We start from the raw sequence: 21,097 nt of genomic DNA on the forward strand, positions 1-21,097 counted from the left end.
TATCCTTCCTGAGGACAGAAAGTAAGGGGTGCGGAGTGTGGGGGAGGCGGGAGGCAAGGAATGAGGGCTAGAAAGAGGACGTTAGGGGGAAGGACTGGGGGGAGAGGGAATGAGGACCGGACAGATTAGAAAAACCAGACACTGGACTCTGGCAGAAGAGCTACCAAGACACGAGCTTCGGCTGGGAATTTGAGGGCCACTGGGAAAAGAGAGGAGGGTTAGCCCCGCCCCTGGCAAGTCCCTCCTTCTGTTACTCGCCCCGCCCCTGTTTAAAAAAAAAACCAAACCGGTAACCTCTACCCGGCCGCCTCTCATTGGCTGTACCAATGAACGAGGTCTGCTGAGACCAATGAGCCGCGGCCACGGCTTGGCGAGCGCCTTCTGGCCCGCCTCCGCGGCGCAGCCCGACGCCAGCCTCGGGGGCAGAGGGCCGGACTTGGGGCGGCGGGGGCGCGGCGTGGCGGTGCTAAAGCGGCGGCGCTGAAGCGGTGGCGGCGGGAGTGCGCGGCGGCCCTGGCCCTCGGCATGGCTCGTCTGGTGCTGAGTAAGCGCGGGCGTGCTCGTGCCGGGCACAACCCGAGAGGCCCGGAACCCCCCGGCGGGCGGTGGCCGGGAGAGGGCGGGCACGTGGCCTTGGCCGGCCCGCGCCGGGCTTGGGGATCCCGGGCCCGGCCCTCGCTGGGGACGCAGTGGGGGTATTCCGGGGCGGGGGTGGACAGCCTGGGACTGGAGGGAGTGCTTCGGGGAGTGGAGGCAGCTCTTGGCCGGAGCCCGCCGCGCGGGCCCTCGGGTGGAGGTGCGGGGCCCCGAGGGACTCGGAGAGGTGAGGACGCCCTTGGCGGGGGCTCCCGCAGCCCACCCCGGGGAGCGCCGCGCGGGGCGGGCGGCCTGAGTCTGTCCCTCAACGCCGGCGCTCTGTTCTCCCGGCAGCCCCGAGCCCGGGTCCGAGGGCCGGCCGCCGAGCTCCCCGTGGAGGGCGGCATGTGCGGGGGAGCGAGTACGCAGGCTGGGAGCTCCGTTTGAACCACTGAGGCCATCTGTGGTTTGATCCCTGGCGGAGGTTGCGTATTGGGGGCGACCCAGAAGTGGGGGCCTTGTTCTGGGTCTGTTCTCCGACTCGAGTGCGTTCGGTAGTCACGGGGTCTTTACACAGCATCTTGTCTTCACTACCAGTTTGTAAGAAAACCGGAAATAATAAAAATCCAGGCCTAAAGTGGGACCAGGTAGTTGCCTTAGAAGGGGAACAGAGCCTTCCAAAGGCGGGCCTTACGAGGCAAGAGTACCGTAAGTGTGACTGAACTTTTAAAAACAAAATTGAACCCAGACCTTCAGAAGTAGGTAAAGGTGAGTTTAGGGTTTACAGAGAGCGAGGTTGAGGAGCCTGTCCCTTCTCTGGGCTCCCCTTGGGCCCAGCCCAGTCGCCCAACCGGCGGTACCTGAACACTCCGGACCAGCCCGCCGGGTTTGAGCCCCAGCCCTCCTTCCCCTGCATTTGCTTGCTGGGTGGCTGGAGCAGGTTACTTGCCCACTCTGAGCTGGCTCTCCGTAGGGCTTTTCTTAGAATTAGTGAGACCACGTAAGTCTAAAGAGTTAAAAGATAAAATATTTGCTGTGCTCCTTACTATAGGGAATAGATGAGGGAAAAAATTTTTGGTCTCTGCTTTCCCGCGCGTGGATTCAGACTAGGCTCTGAAAGAGTCTGTCTGATTCTATTAATTCGTTACTTTAATAAATGTAGTCAGTCTTTCTAGGAACCCTCATGGTTTCTAGATGGCTGCTCTGGGCCATGTACTCTTGCTAGCAGGTGTGGGATGGAGATGTTACCGATGTGGATATATAACATTCTTAACTACTGTGGAAGAATAATAGGAAGCCACAGATGGCAAAACCATCTGCTCGCCTAGATTCTACACACACTGATGTTCCCGTTTCCCATCGGTGCCCATTATCAGTGAGTGGAATGGTGATGTAAATTTTAGAAACATGATTGGGCAACGTTGACCTACTTTATTTTATCATCTTAAGTGGGCCTCGGTTTTTTTTTTTCAGTGTTTGTTACTGGCTACTTTTATGCTGTTGGAATTTCTACATCTTTTAATCTGCTTTTCTAAGTATTGTGTTAGATTTCCTTCTAACCCTACTAAGTCAAATTGCCTCTTAAGGAACTTACATCTCAAACCCTTATCATGAAGACATTTCTGTTGGCTAGCCATTTGCAAGGAGGGGAGGCCCTTAGGAGAACAAGGCAAAATTTAAAAACAAATAGAAGTCCAGTGCCATTACTAGAGGAAAACGCAGCTCAAGTCCATGTATACGGAGTGTCAGTAGTCACGACCGTCTTTGTGTGGAGGGGCAGCACATTCCTGAGTTAAAATATCATGGTCCGTCCCTTGGGTGACTGCAGCCTGCCTGAACGGTGAAGGAGCGTACATTCTTTATTACTGGCCCTGAGTGGAAAAAGAGAAGGAAAAGCACCTGATGGCCCCGCCACAGTCTCCCTAAAGACCCTCCTTAAGATTACAGCATTCTCCAGCCCTTTGGTTGAAAATTTGAATTCCAAAACCACGTTCTGTGTCTTTCTAGACAGGTTACCTTGGGCAGGTTACCCTTTCCTGGTATAAAAATGGGCGTGATGACAAGTGCCAAGTAAGAGTTATTACATGAGTTAATATATTTTAAGTGTTTAGAACAATGCCTGGAACAAGGTGCCATGTAAGTGTTAGATAAGAAAGACGTCGGTTTCTGGAGGGTAATTGGACAGATATGTAAGTATGTTAGCCATACTCCCAACCTCCCTTGTAAGATTTTTCTTTTAAGGAAATAATCATATAACTTGAGAGGGAAATAATCATATACATTTGAGGGGGAATTTTTAGCATTGGCCTGTTAATAGTGAAAAAATTGGTAACAGATTCAGTAGTGAATTGGCAACCTGCCATAGCCATTAAGGATGGTTATGTAAGGGGTGGTAACTAATCCATAATTACTTTTGCAGAAAATGTCTATAACTTATTTTGAGTGACAAAAGCTTACAGAAAGGATGTGTAGTGTAGTGAGATCATATGTGTATAAATAAAAGTTTTAAACCTGTATTGCATAGAGATGTCAGAATATTCACCAAAATATTAATAGCTGATCTAGGCTGTGATTTTTCTTCTTTTCCATTTTGAAAATTTCACAGTGAGCTCATTTGTATTGAACATGTATCAATTTGTTGACTTTACAAAAAAGGATAAACTTTAAAAATAGTAGATATCCATGCAAGATTTCCCAGGACCTGTCTGATTTTTAAGCTTATTCAAAATTAGGACTGTCTCTGCTTAGGTTTTTTATGTACTTGTTAAGTATGTAAAACTGCTTCACCTTTTCCACAGCAATGAAAAGGTGATTGAGCAACATCAACCAATTAGAAATACAATGCAAACTTGTATGTAATTTAAAATTTTCTAGTAGTCACATTTTAAAAAGGCAAAAGCAAACAAGTGAAATTAGTTTTATTTGGCTAACATAGCTAAACTATCATTTCAGTGTGTATCAGTATTTGAAATGTCTATGAGATAGTTTACTTATTTTTTCTACCAAGTTTTCAAAATTCACTGTGCTTTTTATACCTTCAGCACATCTTGTTTGGGGATAGTCCCTTGTGGCTAGTGGCTGCCATAGTGGATGGCACAGTTATCTAGGGAGACCCACTTTGGTTGGCCTGACCTCCATCCAGATTCACTCTTTCCCATGTCTTGAAAGAAATGAGGTCATTCTGTCATAGGCTGCCCCTCACTGACTCTGAGCCCCCCGCCTCCCGATTGCAGGCATTTCGTTCCATTACCCCCTCCTCTTCAGCTTGTCCCATTCCACATACTACATTCATGCTCACATTACTCCCATCTTTAAAAAGAAACCTTCCCTCTATAAGAATGGCTTGTAGAATTCTATGCTCCGTGGTATTATCAAGTAGTTGCTGATTGTTTATGGTGCTTTATAAAATGAGGGGAAATAGTATGTAAAAATGTAATTTTATTCACTTGCAATCTCTTGCTTTTTATGATGAACTTGTTTAAAGAGCTGTCTCTGTTGTCTCACCAACTCATTCCCTTTTCCAGTCTTTTTCAGACTGGCTGCTGCCTGTTTTCTCAACTCCACACCACTGTCAGGCACCCTCATGACATATTTGCCATCAAATCCAACAGTTAGTTTTCAGCCTTTCCTTCTTGACCTCCTGGTAGCATTTGTTGCTGTTTGCTGGCCCACCTAAACCTTGGCTTAGGTGACACCACTCTCTAGTTCCCCCGGCCACTGTCCACACTGCAGCTAGAGTACTCTTGAGGAAGCACATCTGATCATACCCCTTGCAGGATAACCCTTTGGTGGGTTCACATCACCCTTAGTAAAGTCCACTTTAATTCCTAAGTTCCTACAATATTAGCCATGTCTGTAATTCAAATGTAATATTCTTGAACAAATAATTCTTTATTCATGCCCATAGTATACTGAACCGTTTGGAGCAGTAAAAAGACAAGGTGGCTTAATGGGAGAAGCTTGAAAAAAGAAGTCGGCTGCTCTGTCAGTTAAATTTATGGTCATAGATGAGCCTTTCCTTATTTACAAAATAGGGTGGATTCCTGCTCTCTAGTTTGTAGTGCTGTGAAAAATCAAGTCATCTAATGTATTTGAAAGTGATTGGAAAATTGAAAGTGCTATGTAAGCCTGGAGGACTTAGTAATGGAATAGTTAACGCTGGTGTTCACTCCTTCCAGAAGAAATTTACCATTCAGTTACTCAAAAAAGTTCCTTTGAAATCTTTCAAACTCTTATTTACAAAGTAAGCATGTGAAAATGTGACTAAGGTGGCATATGTACACACACTACTTAGAAGACAGGTCAGTCTCTCAATTGATAGCATCATCAACAGATTAAAAGAAATTATATGATTGTCTCCACAGATGCTGAAAAGAAAGTAATAGAAATTTCTTTCAATCATAAAGTTTATGTTTGAATCCAAAAGCCAGCAAATGGGAATATATTCCTGTTAATGTCAAGAACATTCCATTATTTATCGCATTGTTCTGGAGGTAATGGATAGTGCAATTAGGAAGCATAAGAAAAAAAATATTTGTTTAAAAAGGAGAAGTTTTTGAAATTTTGATGGAATTAACCTATTCCAAAAACTTGTTCTTAAAATATTCATAAGTCAGTTCAGAATTTCTTTTTCTATATAATTGTTATAAACTGCTAGAGGAGCCAACAGAAATACACTTGGTCCGCAGTGTGGCTAAAACGATGCTGTTAAAAATACAATAGACTCAGTTACCAAAGGGGAGAGGTGAGGGAGGGCTGGTGGGGAGGGAGGGAGAAGGGGATTGAAGGGTATCGTGATTGGTGCACATGGTGTGGGGGGGGGGGTCACGGGGAAGACAGTGTAGCACAGAGAAGACAAGTAGGGACTCTGGCATCTTACTACACTGATGGACAGTGACTGCAATGGGGTAGCGGGGGGACTTGATAACAAGGGTGAATGTAGTAACCACATTGTTTTTCTTGTGAAACCTTCATTAGATTGTATATCAGTGATACCTTAATAAAAATAAATACAATAGACTCTTTTCCCTTTATAACATTGCTTACATTAAGATTTTTTCTACTCTCATCCAGCAACATTGAGTGACTGATCATGCACCATGGATAGTGTTAGTAGAAATAAAAATATTTATAAAAACAACCATTGGCCTTGAGAGAATCCCAGTCTAGTAGGAGAGACAAGTAGTTATTTTTGCCTTCAGAAACATTTTAATAGAGATAGTGTGGTAATGTTGTAGCTGAATAACACAAGAAATAAATACTGTATGGATTGCTGAAGGTCACACAGCTAGATGTGATGTAGCTCCCCAAAATTCAGTGTCCTTGCCCATAAAACAGCAATAAATAATGCTGCCTCATAAGGTGGTTGTAAAGAATGAAAGTGTTAAAATGTAAAAAGCACTAAGAATAGTACTTAAGTCTGTTTCCAGTGTAGCTCAAGAGGTGAGAGTGTGGATTCTCCCTGTTGCCTACTTGATGGTGCACCAGTGGGAGTGAAATTCCAGGGGCTGGAGCGTGGGCACAGGCCAGGAGGGAGCTGACCCAGGCCGTCCGATGTGAGGGACCTCGATCAGTTGTGAGAAAAGACCATGGCTGCCCAGGTCTCTCCAAGCCCGAACCCTGCCTTTAACGGTGTGCTTTTTGTTGCTATTTCAGGTCTGCTGAGCTGTACCTTCTTTCTAGAAGCAAATGCTCTGTATTCCTCTGGTGATGATGTAATTGAATTAACTCCATCAAATTTCAACCGAGAAGTGATTCAAAGTGATAGTTTGTGGCTTGTAGAATTCTATGCTCCATGGTAAGTATTATCAAGTAGTTGCTGCTTGTTTATGGTGGTTTATAAAATGAGGGGAAATAGTATGTAAAAATGTGATTGTATTCAGCTGATTTACCTAGTGTACTGCTTGTTTAAAAGAAGAATGGGAAATGGGAGACTCCACAAGTGGAGCCCATGGAGATTGAGTCAATTTTTAAAAAATGGTTGAAATAGTTAAGTGTGGCATGAAAGAAGGAAAAAAAGACCCTGGTAACCTTAAGATACATGTTGATGATGAGGTAGGTGTTGTTGATGTAAGGGAAACTGATATTCTGCAGAAAGACTGTTGGTCAAAGGAAAGGGCAGAAGAACCAGTGACTGACTCCCTTCGCTTCTTGAAGAAGGCTGCTTCCAGGAATATGTGACCAGAACACCTCATTTCATTTAAAAATTCTTCTCTTGCTTATTTATTACATTCACTGCTGGAAAAACCCTTGGAGAGTGAAGATGTAATTACCATTGAAATTAATGGTGCACAATTATATATACTCAAAATACAGTATTGCACTATTTATAATGCATACAAAGCAAAAACCCAACGAATAGATGTGTAGAGACAGATGACGGGCAACAGTGCAGAATGTTCTCGAGACCGTCCCTGCTGTGATCTAGCAGCCCAGGTACTCAGAGGGGGCCCGAGCGCCAGCCACCTGTGTGTCTTTGCAGGTGAACTGTGTGGCGCCCCACGGTGCCGAGTGGTGCTTTTACGTATGAGTTGTGCCTTGTAAGCTCATAGCAGAGTAGCACATGAAAGTCTTGCTAATTCTTAGCTGAGTGGCCACGTTTTAGGGTATGCCTGATGAAGGGTTTTCCCTCATTGCTTTAATTTTTTCTCTAGAAGACCATGAAACAGTTTGGGAAACTCAGTACCAGTCCTCATGGACTATCACACTTACCGTTCAGTATAGCCAACTAAGGTACAGCCCTCTTCATTAAAAGGTTATGTTGCCACCTGTGAATACTGTTCATTTCAATGCCTTTACTATTTTTTTAAAAGTTCCTACTTGATTTTTGTTAAAATCAAATGAGAATTCTCTGTGGGTTAGTTCACTCATATTAGTAAATGTACAAATAGTAATTGTACAGTCTGTTAATATTGTTGAATGCCCTTGTATGCAGTTTTTACAAGTTTGGATTTTTTTTTTTAATCATTTATGGCATGAGCAATTTACCTTGTTTTTCAAAGCTACATTAGAGAATATACTTCATTCCCAAACTCTTAACTGGACAGCATAATTGAGAAGGCAGGATCTGGATCTGGTAGTTAATTATTACTGGCACTCTGGCAGAATTTTGCTGTCCATGTTCTGGGTAAAAGGAAGTCCAGTTAGAGCAGGGGCTCTTGACATCTTTTGGGGCTTGGACTTGGGCTTTAGCAGCTTAGGGGAGGCTTTGAATTCCTTCTTAGAATAAAGACTTTACATGAATAAAATAATGTATACAGGCCCACAAAGGAAACCTAAAATATTGAGATAATATTAAAATACATCTTGATATGGTTATGTAGTACTCCCTTACTGGGACAGTAAATTCCAAGATCCAGCAGCAGATCTAACACCTGGCTACCATGATTCTGGAATAGTGATGAACATAAATAAGCGATACTTAAAGATACCTGCAACGACTACAGTGGTAATTGGAAAATAGCGCTGATTTTTGTTTGTGACAAAGTTTCAAGTACTAACCATGGTAGGTTCTTCATGTTTGTAATTTAAAGAACTCCTAAATTTCAGTTAGAGATTCGTGAAAATAGAGGGGGTTTTCCCCATCAAAGTACATGGAGACCCTAAATTTTTATCCACCAGTGCTTTGGGGGTCTATGCATCCCATGTGAAGAACTTGGGGGTTAGAGCGAGTGCTATGTGTGTTTAAGTATGGAGGGCAGCATTTCAGGACATTTCCCTGAAAGACTGTGACTTTTAAAATACTGGATTAAGTTTAGGCCTTTATGAAGGGTGATATTACACAGTGATTAAGAATGTGGGATCTGGACTCAGACTTGTCAGACAGCTGTGTCACCAGATGACTGTGTGATACTAGGTTTCTTAACTTCTCAGCCTCTGTCTTACCATCTGTAAAATGGAAATAACAAGGCCCACCTTCGGGGTGGTTGTGCTGATTAAGCGAAATCCTTCGGTAAGAGTGCCCATCATAGTCCAGGCATGTGGCATTTGTTCACATTAGGTCCTTAGAAACCCAATTAAGAGAGAATCTACCTAATTTAAAATAAAACACAACAAAACAAAACTACCTATGGATAAACTAGCTTTGGTATCTTCCTACAATGGATATTATGCAGCAGTGAAAGTAAAATAGCTGCCTGCATCCTCAATGAATGGTGTAAATGTAACAGGTCTGTGTTGATACAATTTCCTAAAGCACTTTCTGTTTGTTACATTCATAGTAACTCTTCAAACACTATTACCTAAAAGATCAAGGTGGTTCTTGTTTGTGTTCTTACCCCTCAGTGTATGTGTCTGTCTCTTGCTCTCTCTCCCTCTGGCCGTTTCACCACTACCTTGTTGTATCCGTTTCTTTTCAGCTAGTAGATTTACTAGTAAGAGTGGGAGTATGTGTGCATTTTTAACCCCACACGCTGCTGTGGGAGCCAAAGAACATAGAGATTGAGGCACTTGGGACCTAGGCTCTAATACAGATGCCTTGTCTATAAAATGAAAAGGTTGGGCTGTATCAGGGAATATTACATCTTAATAGGTCTAAGAATCACTGGTAGAATTTATTAAAATACAGATTCTTGAACCCTTTCTCTAGGAGCTCTTGATTTCGTGGAGCCCAGGAATCTGCATTTTGCCTCGCCTTACAATTCAGACCACACATTGAGGCACACTTGACCAGATAAATGCTGTAGTACCTGCTCAGGGATAGAGTTAACAAATGATAGAGTTTGCTTAAATTCTTTAAATATAATTTAATTGAGCAGTAATTTGGAGGCTTTTTTTATTATGATACAAAAGAGGATTGTAGTAAAGTCATAAATAGTTTGTTCCTTCGGGTCACTGCTTTGCTAATGCCCATAAGCCCTGTAAGCCCCCACCCATGTGTGTCACTCAGTCAACCACTGGTGGGATTTTGAATTGGGAAACGAACACTTTAACTGTTGTCTTGTTTATGTTTTCATCCCCTAAAAGGTGTGGCCACTGCCAAAGGTTAGCACCAGAATGGAAGAAAGTAGCAGCTGCTTTAAAAGTAAGTTTCTAAGATGAGCTCATTCACCTGTGTATGTTTAACTAAGTACGCCAGTGGGTTCATGGTACAGTAGAAGCTAATACGTATGTCCAAGTCCAGAATCCTTGTTCTGGTGCTGGAATCATGTGGGAAGCAGAGGAAGCGCACCAATTTTTATGTTGTCTGTTTTTGTTCATTATTTCCACAGGATGTTGTGAAAGTTGGTGCAGTTGATGCCGATAAACATCAGTCGCTAGGAGGTCAATATGGTGTTCAGGGATTTCCTACCATTAAGATTTTTGGGCCTAACAAAAACAAACCAGAAGATTATCAGGGTAAGGACTTTCCCCAACTACTCCATTCCCCTGGTCGGAATTCTCATTTGTGCAAGTCGATTGAAAGTAAGCTGTCTGTTTTTGAAAATAGTTTGCGACAACACAGTCACACGTGTCATTTACGTACCGTCCATGGCTGCTTTCATACTAAAATAGCAGAATAGAGTGCTGCAAGACACCAGCCTGCAAAGCTGAAAACAATAACTCTGGCTCTTTACAATACAGACTTAGCGGCTCTTGGTTTAGAGTAAGAAAACTGTCCCTCTTTTCTTAGTATATTCCTTGATTTGGTGTGTTTCCAGGTGAACGATGGTGGACGAGGCGCTGGTCTGGAGATGAGATGTCTGGTGTAGGTCAGGAGCAAGAGCTGTTTTATGCTGAGGTCCTGCCCTTCTGTTCAGGGATACTCTTGGTAGTCTTGCCCAGGGATGCCCTACAATGTGATCTCAACACGCTCTTAGTGTGGCTTACTGTATTCGTTTTCTAAGGTCAGGTGTGAAGTGTTCTAAGGTTTTATGTATTCCTGGGCAGCTTGATTAAGAAACTGTTTTATTATTTTAAAGAAGGATGAAACTTTCTGAAGAAATTTTATTATTAGAGTATTGTCTTTGAACTCTGAACTCATGACCTGTATTACCCCTGTATTTCTGAGTCCCCTGGCTTTTTCTTGAGCATCCGGTTTTTGGTAAACTTCCAAAGGCTATTGTTACTGAGTTTTAGTACAGAGTTTGTTACTTACTGTATTAGCTGCTTCAGCTACAGAACCTAAAAAAGCCCAGCGTGACAGTGCTTTAAGCAGGATGGGAAAGATGGGCCTGTATTACTTTTCAGTTCCTTAGCTTCAAGCATGTCATATCCCACTTTTTCCAGTCTTTCTGTCCATTATCTCTTAGAAACAGTTTCATCTGTCTTCCTCATTTTAGTACTTTGTATTTAGAAATTTCCCTGCTTTCTTAACTAGATAATAGCTTCTTACTCATTTGTGAGCATGTTACACGTTCAGTAAACTAGTGAAATATTATCATTACTAGATGGTATTTATAGGTGAACAGGGTGTTCTTATTCACACTAATAGCATAAAAACCGAAGAAGAGGATTTGCAAAGTGTAAAGTCCAGTGCAAAATGCATTCAAGGGAGAAATTAGCTCTTAAATACATGTGTGTGGGTCTGTTTGCACATCAGATGAAGCTGATGAATGTGTAAAGGTGCAGGTCTTCAGAGTGTCAGGTAAGCACACAGCCCGCCACTGCCTGTTCGTTTGATTGTCCCTTGTCTTCCTGTAGGTGGCAGAACTGCTGAAGCCATCGTAGACGCTGCTCTTAGTGCTCTGCGCCAGCTGGTGAAGGATCGCCTTGGGGGAAGGGCCGGCGGGTCTAGCTCTGGAAAACAAGTGAGTCTGGGTAGTGTCAGTTTGTAGTGTGCCTTTGTGACTCCTTGTAGAGGATGGATCATGACAGGGAGTCAGCCACCCAGCTCATTTGGCTTCCTTAGAATCATCAGTATTTCAGATGTACAACATAGTGACTTGAAAAAAAAAACTAAAAACCACCAGTAAGTCCTAAGGCATCTTACCACAGCTGCAGTCCAAGAACCAGGCCCCAAAATAGGTTCTTTGGCCCAGGGCTGAAATAGAAGAGTTCAGACTGCGGAGGGAGAAGGGTGCTCCAGGCCAAGGGAGCTGGGCTCTGGGACCCCGTGGCACGCTGGAGTTCCACAGTGGAGAGAGAGAGAAAAGCCATGCGAACTGGGCGAACAGTGACATGTGGACCACCTCTTAGCCTCTATATGTGGCAATCAGCCTGAAACCTCTGGAAAAAATTCTTCAGAAATGTATAGGGAAGAAGAGAACGGAGTTCCTGACCTATATGCCTTGGTACTTTCGATGTCCTTGTAGGAAATATGAAGTTGAACCATGATGTATTTATGCTCTTGGGAAAGGTGTTAAATTCTTACCAACAAATACAGATACATGACCCTTCACTCTCTTAGGAGACCAGTAAAGCTGGCTGCTCTGTGCAGAACCAGAGCTGACCAGGGATCTCACGCTCTGCCCCTTACTTAAGACTTAGGCAGGGAGGGAGCTCAGCCGTCTTGCCCCGGCTCCCTGGCTTTTGGCCCAGGCAGCAGGCACGGTATGGCAGTGCTCGTGGCTGCTTGGGTTTAGTGGTAAAACAAGTTCTTTGAAAAAAGAAAAGGATTGAATGTTGTTTTTAACTTTCTTGAGCAGTAGGCACTTTCTCTATGAAAAGGCAGTAGCTGTAGGTTATGTTTAACATCCTGGGCTGAACCGGCAGCCATGCTTGAGTCACTCAGAATAGTGTTACTAAGGTGGTTCTTAGAGCCGTGTTGAGGTTTCTCTTAATAAAAAAAAGCAGGATAGAGTTCAGATGTATGTTATATATGGTACTAATGTACTGGTAATTATCTGAAAGTAAATACTGTTTCCTAAGTAAAAAAAACTGAATGTCCCCAGTGTGAGTGAAATAGTTTCCCTTGAAAGAAAACCTCGAAACTTAATTAAGATATAGAAGCGTTATTGTTTTGTGTGTGTGTGTGTACACACTAGTAATAGTGTTCTTTTCAGCCAAGTTGTAGTTTAATGTTTAATTTCACAAATGACAGGGTAGAAGTGAAAGTTCAAGCAAGAAAGATGTGATTGAGCTGACAGACGACACCTTTGATAAGAATGTCCTTGACAGTGAAGATGTTTGGATGGTTGAATTTTATGCTCCTTGGTGTGGACACTGCAAAAAGTAAGAGCGTTTTACCAAGTGCTTTTTTAAGTCAGAGTGGTTAGAATATACAGCTAACCCTTGAAAAATGCCGAACTAGGGCCACCAACTTCCCACATCATGTAGTCGAAAATCTATGTATAATTTGATTCCCCAATAACTTAACTACTGATAGCCTGATGTTGACTGGAACATGAGTAACATAAATAGAGAATCAACGCATATTTCATATGTTATATGCTGTATTCTTACAATAAAGTAAGCTGGAGAAAAGGAAACATTTTTTCAAACTGTCACAATCCAAAACAAATTTTCCCATATGTTCACTGAAAAAAATCCACATATAAGTGGACTCACACAGTTCAAACCCATGTTCAGGGGTCAGCTGCGTCCATCCAGCTCACTTTGAGGAAGCTGAACCAGATAATAGATAATCATCGAGATCTCCAGAAAACCTCTGACTAAATGAATGTTAAAACACTGGCATTGGTGCCAAGTTTCTTTCCTGTTATTTTTTTCAAAGACTAACTGGGAGCTAGCATCCCAGTGTGGGAGGTGGGACAGGGTATGAAAAGGAAGTGAATGTGAAGGGTAGTTCAAATCGTTCGTAAAGCTACACACCAAACATTTTCCAAGTGTGATTTAGCTGGACTGGGGAGAAATGCGCACATCAGTTAAAAGTATTTGTGCTGCGACTGAAAATGCACTTTTAATAGTGTAAATATTTTCCTATAGCCTAGAGCCAGAGTGGGCCGCTGCAGCTACAGAGGTGAAAGAGCAAACAAAAGGCAAAGTGAAGCTCGCAGCCGTGGATGCTACAGTCAACCAGGTGCTGGCCAGCCGATACGGGGTGAGCACATTGATAGGGCCCGTTTTTCCATGAGAAATACACAGTATTCTCAACTTCTGCTTCATCCAATACTCCAGGCCTCCCTGTGAGGCACAAGGGGAGATGTTTAGCCATTTTGTAATGAAGAAAGAGAGTTATTTACTGTCAGAGCTAAAAACAGTTAAGTCTTGACTCGGGGTTTATTTTTGTTACCTAGTATCTCACTTCTGTGCATTTTCGGGGCGCCTTCAGCTTGCCGAAGCTCTTACAGGTTGCTCATACAGCTTTTGAAGTTTGTTTATTCTAGAGCAGATTCTCTATTAAGTATATATTCAGGGTTTGAAGGAGACTCGGCTTGGCCTGGCAGACCATCAGAGCCCTTTGTTTAACAGACACTCTGGGTGTCATCTGTTAGCATTGATACAGGCTGGAAGTATTTCTGTTACATTATTATAAAGTCATTTTAGAAACCATAATGATTATTTCTTATTAAGTGGTGATTTGATTTTATACTCTGATCTTTTTTATTTTTTAATAGATTAGGGGATTTCCTACAATCAAGATATTTCAGAAAGGCGAGTCTCCAGTGGATTATGATGGGGGGCGGACAAGATCGGACATTGTTTCACGGGCCCTCGATCTGTTTTCTGACAGTGCGCCCCCTCCTGAGCTGCTTGAGGTAAACCTCCTCAGTTATTCCTATGATAAGGAGCCCTGTTCCAGTCTGATCCTGGGTGATTTTAAGCAGTAATAATAACATTCCTTTTGCCTTTACAAATGAGCTCTTCCCTTCTCCTTTAAAATGCTTTTGTCAAAATGTTTTTGTACTTTCAAATGGGGAAAACCTGTTTGAGAAATCGCTGTTTTTCATAACTTTTAATACTAAAATAATTGCTCTCTGAGCAAAAGAGTGCCGAAGTGTCCGAAAAATAGAATGGACCCTATTGCTCTTTCCTGGCTCTCAAGGATAGCTAATGTTTATTGCATGCCTCTTTGTGTAACAGGCAGTTCTTGCTTCTACCTAGATTTTTCTCATGTGAACACTTGGAAGTACTGTTTTATCTATATTTTACATATGAAGAAACTGAGGCACAGAAAGCCTCAAATTCATAATATGTGTAAATGTCTATGTAGCTAAATGATTAGGTGTGAGAGATGGGCTATGCACAGGCGTTCTGATTTCAGAGACCATGTAAATGTGCAAATGCCTCGCTACCACCAGAGCATGTGGCTTAGGAACAACTAACAGAAATCTGTTACAGAGCATTTCTCTGGTGCATACAAGGTGGTATTATTTGGGAGAAGTCTTACCTATTTCTTGGATTGCTTTGCTCTTTAATGAAAGTGATGATGCTAAGTCTTTGTTTTCAAGCTTAGCCTTTGGGTTTTGTGTCAGTGGCCTTCCAACTATCCCTTGTGTTCTGGGTCCCACAGATCATCAATGAAGACATTGCCAAGAAGACATGTGAGGAACATCAGCTCTGTGTTGTGGCTGTGCTGCCCCATATTCTTGATACTGGTACGATGGGCGGAGACTCACCTGTGAGACTCATCCACTGTCCATGATTGTTCTGTGCTGTCTGCTCTGTGAACACTTTCTAAGTGGATTAATGTTACAGATTCCTTTATTTTTACCTTTAAGAAATTTTGTCTGTTTAAATCAGGAGCTACAGGCAGAAATTCTTACTTGGAAGTTCTTCTGAAGTTGGCAGACAAATACAAAAAGAAAATGTGGGGGTAAGTTACTAAGCGCGCAGTCGCAGTATCATTAGATAGGGGAGTGTAGTGCTGCTTCAAAGTGTCTGCTTCCCTGTCTTCTGTAGGATATGTTCCTGTTTCATGTTAGCATGTTTAAGATACAAAAATAATTATCAAGGAAGAAAAGAAGTAATGCAGCTTTCTTATTTATAAGACATACCATGGCATACATTTTTCTCAGCAATCATTTTAAAGGGTGGTTGGGGTCAAAAGCAGGCCAAAACTTAATTAGTGACATGGCTGAATTCTAGTACAGGTTTGAGAGCTAGATAAAGAAATACAGAGGTGGTTTTTTTGCCCACTTCTGAGTAAGGGCTAGTCTGGGCAATTTTTTAAAACACCGTGCATCTTGGTCTCCTTCCCACTTTATCTTTTTCTTTCTCATCCTCAATATCAGTTGCTGTCACTCTCACAGTGACCTTGCACATCCTCCTCCCATTCAGCAAAGACTTACGTGTGCCTACAGAAGGCTGCATTCTGAGTGCTTTATTCACCATTGTAGAAATTGAGTAAAGAAATTTGAGCATTTTTATATGTATTGAATATGATATACCCATAACATTTTAAAAGAAGTTAGTACACTTCTCAGGAGCATGCATAATAACCCAAATGATACTGGTAGAATTTCAGGTAACAAAGACAGAGAAAATTCATTAGGTTTAGTGGACAGTATTTGGGGGACCGGGAGAAAACCTTCATAGATTAATCCATTTTGTGGACTTCCAGGGTTAGAGTTTTGGTAATATAACAGAAGAATTGTCAGTACTTACAAGCATATCTAGAATATATTATTTTTAAAATTTCTCCACCCATTCCATGAAATATTTGAAGTACCATCTTTTTCTCTTTACTTGAGATCCACTAGTAGATTCTAACTTAACTTGAAAGGGATCTTTACCCTGAAAACCATTCTGCTTTCCTAGGTGGCTGTGGACAGAAGCTGGAGCCCAGTCTGACCTGGAGAACGCTTTGGGGATTGGCGGGTTTGGGTACCCAGCCATGGCAGCCATTAATGCACGCAAAATGAAATTCGCTCTTCTGAAAGGATCTTTCAGTGAGCAGGGCATTAATGAGTTTCTCAGGTAATTTCTTGCTTTCTTGAGTTGTTTTTGTTTTTTCTTTTTGGTTCTGTTGTTGTTTTGTGTTTCAAAATAAATTTCTATAGACCAGGCAGTAAATGGAATCATCTTGCACTTGACATTCTGGAGAACTAGTTGCTTATAAATTAGAGCTGTTAAGTCGTCCTGTGCTCTGTCGTTGTCCGTGGAGGTGTTCTGCCTCCTGAATGACAGGCATTTCTCCCCTGTTCTCAGGCCGCCTTGCCGTCCTCAGTGAGGTCTCATGGGTTAGAAGCAGCATGATCATCCGTCCCCACCCTGGAGTGTAGTTATTTGAAAGATGCGTGTATTTACTTCAGTGACTCCAACAGTGTACAAACAACCCTGATCTGATTCAAAACCCAGCTTACAGCGCTCTCTGTCCTACCCTGCTAGTCAGTTCCTCCTACACCCGACTTACTCAGAGGCACGGCCCTGTGTGTTTTCTCCAGTGTGTGCTCATCGACACGTTACATGGACAGGAAGACTACTTATCAGATATACCTCATCCTTTTCAACAGCTAATTCCAATGTCAAAAACTGTAGGAAACATGAGAGATGAGTCTTTGGACTCACTTACTGGAAATTACAGGTTCTAACCCCAGCTTTAATTTTATTCACATTTATTTTCAGCCAGTGTTCCTTTTCTAGTTCTTTAAGAGGTAGAGGTAAATGCTTCATGGGAAAAATAGAGGGAACAATACCATGATGTAAACTTGAGACAATTATTTTGTGCTCGAGAACATACAGGCCACCGGTTCTCACATGTTGCATCTTGGAGGGAACAGAAAACCTCAGCACCCACCTGGTTACCAGTGGAGAAAAAATACGCAGTAGTGAATAGGAAGGAAACAACATACGTGACGGCATACTTGTTCCTACCTACGTGCAATCTTGTTTTCTGAGAAGACTGGCCGCACTCAGAGGACATCAGCAGTGAGGACGCTGCCTGAGCTTGAGGCTGGTGTATGCGCCTGCTTGTCAGTGGCGAGAGGCACCAGCATGCGCACCCTAAGCCACAGACGGGCCATTTGTCCAGCAACCCATCTTAAGTTTCTTAGTAATGATGAAACCAAAATAATTTATAAGTGGAGTGGCACCAATTGAAAACTATGGTCAACCCGAGACATTAGTGATTTCTGTATTTGTCCTTGAAAAAAATACCATGTTGTGTTCCTCTTGAGCAGCAGCCAGAAAATATAAGTATGTAATTGTACATTATGCAAACAAAGGAAGAAGGACTTGAATTTTTTATAGGTTCGTTGCTGTTTGGTTTGTTTAAGCAGCAGCCTGTTCTCAGAGCTCCTTTAATTAAAAGATGACTGTTAGCATTTAGCCCTACAAAGAAAAAGCAAAGGGGAGGAGCAGAAATGAGCTATTAAAAGCCTTAAGAAAAAAAAAACAATTGAACTCTGCCCTGAAGGCACCTACAGTTCCCTTAGAATTTTGTTCCTACTTTAAGTTTGGCATCTTCCCATTAGTGTTTGTATTTTTCTTGCTGCTGATTCTAAATAGGAAACTAGCAATAATACCTCTGTATTCTGCCCATATGTTGGTATGATAGTCAACATTCTGTCCTCAGCTGCTCAGTGAATGGTGGTAAAGTATATTTATATCACCCTGTTTTCTGAATATAACCAGTATTTGTACCTCCAGTTTCTCATCTGGGCACTCTTGACATTTGGGTCAGAGAGTTCTTTGTCCTGCGCATTACGAGACGCTTAGTACTCCTGGCTTCTACCCCAGATACAGGGAGCACCCACACACACATAGTTGTGACAATCAAAAATGTCTCCAGCTATTGCCAGATGTCCCTGGGGTGGAGGGACTGAATTGCCCCATTTAGGAACCACTGATACACATTGTAAAAAATGCAAAGGTGCTGTGGATAAAATTACCCAGTTTTCCCAACATACAAAATAACCTGTCAAACACATTACAGAAAATTTGCCATCCTATTTTGTTTTGTTTTCCTCTTTTACCCCTATTCCAAGCACCCTTCACCAGAGGATACTTGCAGGCTCCTTTTAAAGGTTTGCTCACAGTCTGGTGATGTTCTCTGCATCTTTCCAGTGAAAAGCTTTTTATCATTACCTGCCGAAGTCAGGACCTAACATGGTTTCATGTATAATTCTGTGACTTAAAGTTTGAGTTGGGAGAGAACTGCCCTCCCCTCTCTCGGTCTTGAGAAGGGCCTCTAGTGTCTGAGCTGGTTTAGTCCCCCTCCTGCCGTTACAAATCTGAGAGAAGGAGTTGCATTTTAGTTTTAAAATACTGTCTTTTCAAAAGCCTTTCTGGGGCCTTAAGTTAGCCTAGAGTTTTATTAATCAAGTGTCAGTGTTGTGTTGGCTTTGCCCATGTTCTAGAGCAGCTTTGATAGTTTTTACATAATTCGTATTTAGCGAAATACATTTGCTATTTTTTTAAATTATTGGTAGTAACTGGCTTTATTGGATGCTGAGGCCTCAGGAATTTCATGCCTAGTTTTATTATTGTCCCTGATTGAAAAGATATTGTTCATGAGGTATTTTTCAGGAGCAAGAGGTGAGAGGTGCCTCTACATAAACATAGTAAGCAAGTCATCAGGTCATTACGTTAAAACATTCTTTCTTCATCAGCATCAGCGGTCCATATTGTAAAAGTATGTGCTTGTTTTGATCCTTTTTCCCCAAGGGAGCTTTCTTTCGGGCGTGGATCTACAGCACCTGTAGGAGGTGGGGCTTTCCCTCCCATCAGCACCACAGAGCCCTGGGACGGCAAGGATGGCGAGGTGAGTTGCAGACCGAGGCTGTGCTGTCAGGTGCTTGTCCAGCTCTTTCTGCTTTCCTGGCCCCTGCTGTGCACCTCTGCTACTTGTAAACCAAGTCATTGCCATCAGACCTAAACCTTGGCATAATGCCAAAAATATGATGCCCTCGTGGCCTTAGGAAGGTTCTTTGTCTCAAGACCTGCTTCCCATCTTCCCTATTAAAAGTGCTACATGTCATTGTCATTGACAGACAACCAAGGTAAATTCCAGTAATGAGATCCCTTTCCTAAGCATTGCCCCTAAAGGAAACATTTAACCTGGAATTCATTTACTGTCTCAGAGAAATGCAAAATCACAGCTTTGAAATTAGCATTTATTCCTGTATGCTTCAGCCCTGCCTTCCTCTAAAGGACAAGTTAAATAGCTCTGAGTTTTAAAGAGGTAAGTGATAAGTTAAAATCATGTTTCATTTAAGCTCTTGGCTTTTCCGTATGTATAATAATTGGCAAAGCTAAAAGCAGGAGTGAACTGGGGAGAAACCGGCTCTGTCATCAGGAGTCTGTAGGACTTCTCAGGTCACCCCACTCTGCTGGCCTCACGCGGTTTTGTGTTCCACAGCTTCCCGTGGAAGATGACATCGACCTCAGCGACGTGGAGCTGGACGACCTTGAGAAGGATGAGCTCTGAGAGGCTCCGCGTGGATCTCTGTTTTCTTTTCTTGGGAGCAGATTTTCCCAGCAGTGAAGGAACATTCTTTACAATCAGATGAATCTACCAGTGGCCTTTCTCACCAACAAGTAGTACTTGATCGGTCATTTGAAATCACTGCAACAGTGAGCTTCTGCATCTCAAGAAAACAGTGAAAAATTCTATGAATTGTAGCCAAGGAATTGGGTTGTCTGTCGAGTAATATTTTGAAGAAAACTGATGAGCTATTGAAACATTTTTTTCCCCTTCCTCTGACTGCTGCTTGAATGTTCTTGGAGGCTGTTTCTTAATGTATAAGTTTTTTAATGTGATCCTTTTGTTTGAATATTAATGGCTTTTTTCCATTAAAGAATAAAATATTTTGGACAATGCTAATAAAGGTATGAAATTAGTGTCCACCTCACAAATTCAGAGTCAGATGTTTAGCCAGTAAGTTAGTACTATGAAGGGATGACTGGTGTCTTTCCTTCCTAAAGACCTGTGACTCCAGTGACACCATCCGGATCCCTGCCACAACACAGATATACATGTGTCCTGAGCCAGGTTCCATCTGTAAGTGCAACGTAAAGCAAGTTGATAGAGAAGAATGGAAAATGGCGGGCTGTCATTGAGAACTGCACTTCATGCCCAGTATTTTGTCTTCGGGCCACCACCAGTGACTTACTAGGGGACATAGCTGGTTATACAGTCTGCTCAACGTTTTAATGTTATTCCTTAGCCTCACAAAACTGTCCATTAAGACATTTAGTAGATTACCAATTCATAGGCAGTCACCATCTATATAAAACATTCAGAGAATTGAAGTTTTGAATTGTTAGAATATAACCGAAGAGAGAAAAGGACTGAGCATTTCTTTATTGTAACTTAAAAAAAAATAAATACAACTGTAACTGACTTGTGAGCAATTTCTGTAAAAGTCTGAATTCTGTAGGACACTTAAAACTGTTCTCAGGCTAATGAAAAGAAGCCTCTGCAGGAGCCAGCTCTTTCTAGTCAAGAAGACTAAGGTCAATGTGGAAGTAGACATAAGGAAAATAGTCTTGGTTGTTGAGTTGTAATCCAGGGATCTCCACGGATGCCTATAAAAGAAGACATAGTATGTTCTAAGTGCATACGTTAATTCCCTATTTTGTCTTCATATTTTCGAGGAAGCTGTCTAGGCTGTGACTATTTCCTGCACAGTGCACACACTAGTACACAGCCCCTTCCTTGTCATACTCTGACATTTGTGAAATGCAGATTTGCATAATAGTCTGGCAAGTGCCATTTTTGGAAAGTTCCATGTGGGGAGGCTGACCTTAGTGTAGAAAC

At 42.3% G+C, this 21,097-nt stretch overlaps 2 protein-coding genes across 17 annotated transcripts in view; one reads left to right on the forward strand and one right to left on the reverse strand.

Moving 5' to 3' along the window:
• Window positions 1-390: 390 nt before the first annotated feature.
• PDIA6 (protein disulfide isomerase family A member 6) lies at window positions 391-20,680 on the forward strand. The gene is made up of 13 exons (XM_037026473.2): window positions 391-544; window positions 6,232-6,373; window positions 9,541-9,598; window positions 9,786-9,912; window positions 11,197-11,303; window positions 12,536-12,666; window positions 13,381-13,495; window positions 14,013-14,153; window positions 14,909-14,993; window positions 15,139-15,211; window positions 16,156-16,314; window positions 19,003-19,099; window positions 19,697-20,680. The coding sequence occupies exons 1-13, from the start codon at window positions 526-528 to the stop codon at window positions 19,763-19,765; spliced, it is 1,323 nt and encodes a 440-aa protein (XP_036882368.2). The 5' UTR covers window positions 391-525; the 3' UTR covers window positions 19,766-20,680.
• Window positions 20,622-21,097, reverse strand: part of ATP6V1C2 (ATPase H+ transporting V1 subunit C2) — a 48,357-nt gene continuing 47,881 nt past the window's right edge. For all 16 annotated transcript variants that reach the window (XR_012122736.1, XR_012122720.1, XM_073216600.1 and 13 more), the window contains one exon: window positions 20,622-20,865. Coding sequence is in view for 14 of the 16 variants with exons in the window: in XM_073216600.1 (XP_073072701.1) it covers window positions 20,776-20,865 (90 nt within the window). In the remaining 2 variants the exon portion in view is untranslated. The remainder of the gene's footprint in view (window positions 20,866-21,097) is intronic.

The sequence above is a fragment of the Manis javanica genome, chromosome 1 (genome assembly GCF_040802235.1).
Source record: "Manis javanica isolate MJ-LG chromosome 1, MJ_LKY, whole genome shotgun sequence".
NCBI classification, from domain to species: domain Eukaryota; kingdom Metazoa; phylum Chordata; class Mammalia; order Pholidota; family Manidae; genus Manis; species Manis javanica.

Coding starts and splice junctions, on each gene's coding strand:
- PDIA6 (XM_037026473.2), top strand. Junction 13,496..14,012: donor TGCTGGCCAGCCGATACGGG/GTGAGCACATTG, acceptor ATTTTTTAATAG/ATTAGGGGATTTCCTACAAT. Junction 14,994..15,138: donor GCCCCATATTCTTGATACTG/GTACGATGGGCG, acceptor TGTTTAAATCAG/GAGCTACAGGCAGAAATTCT.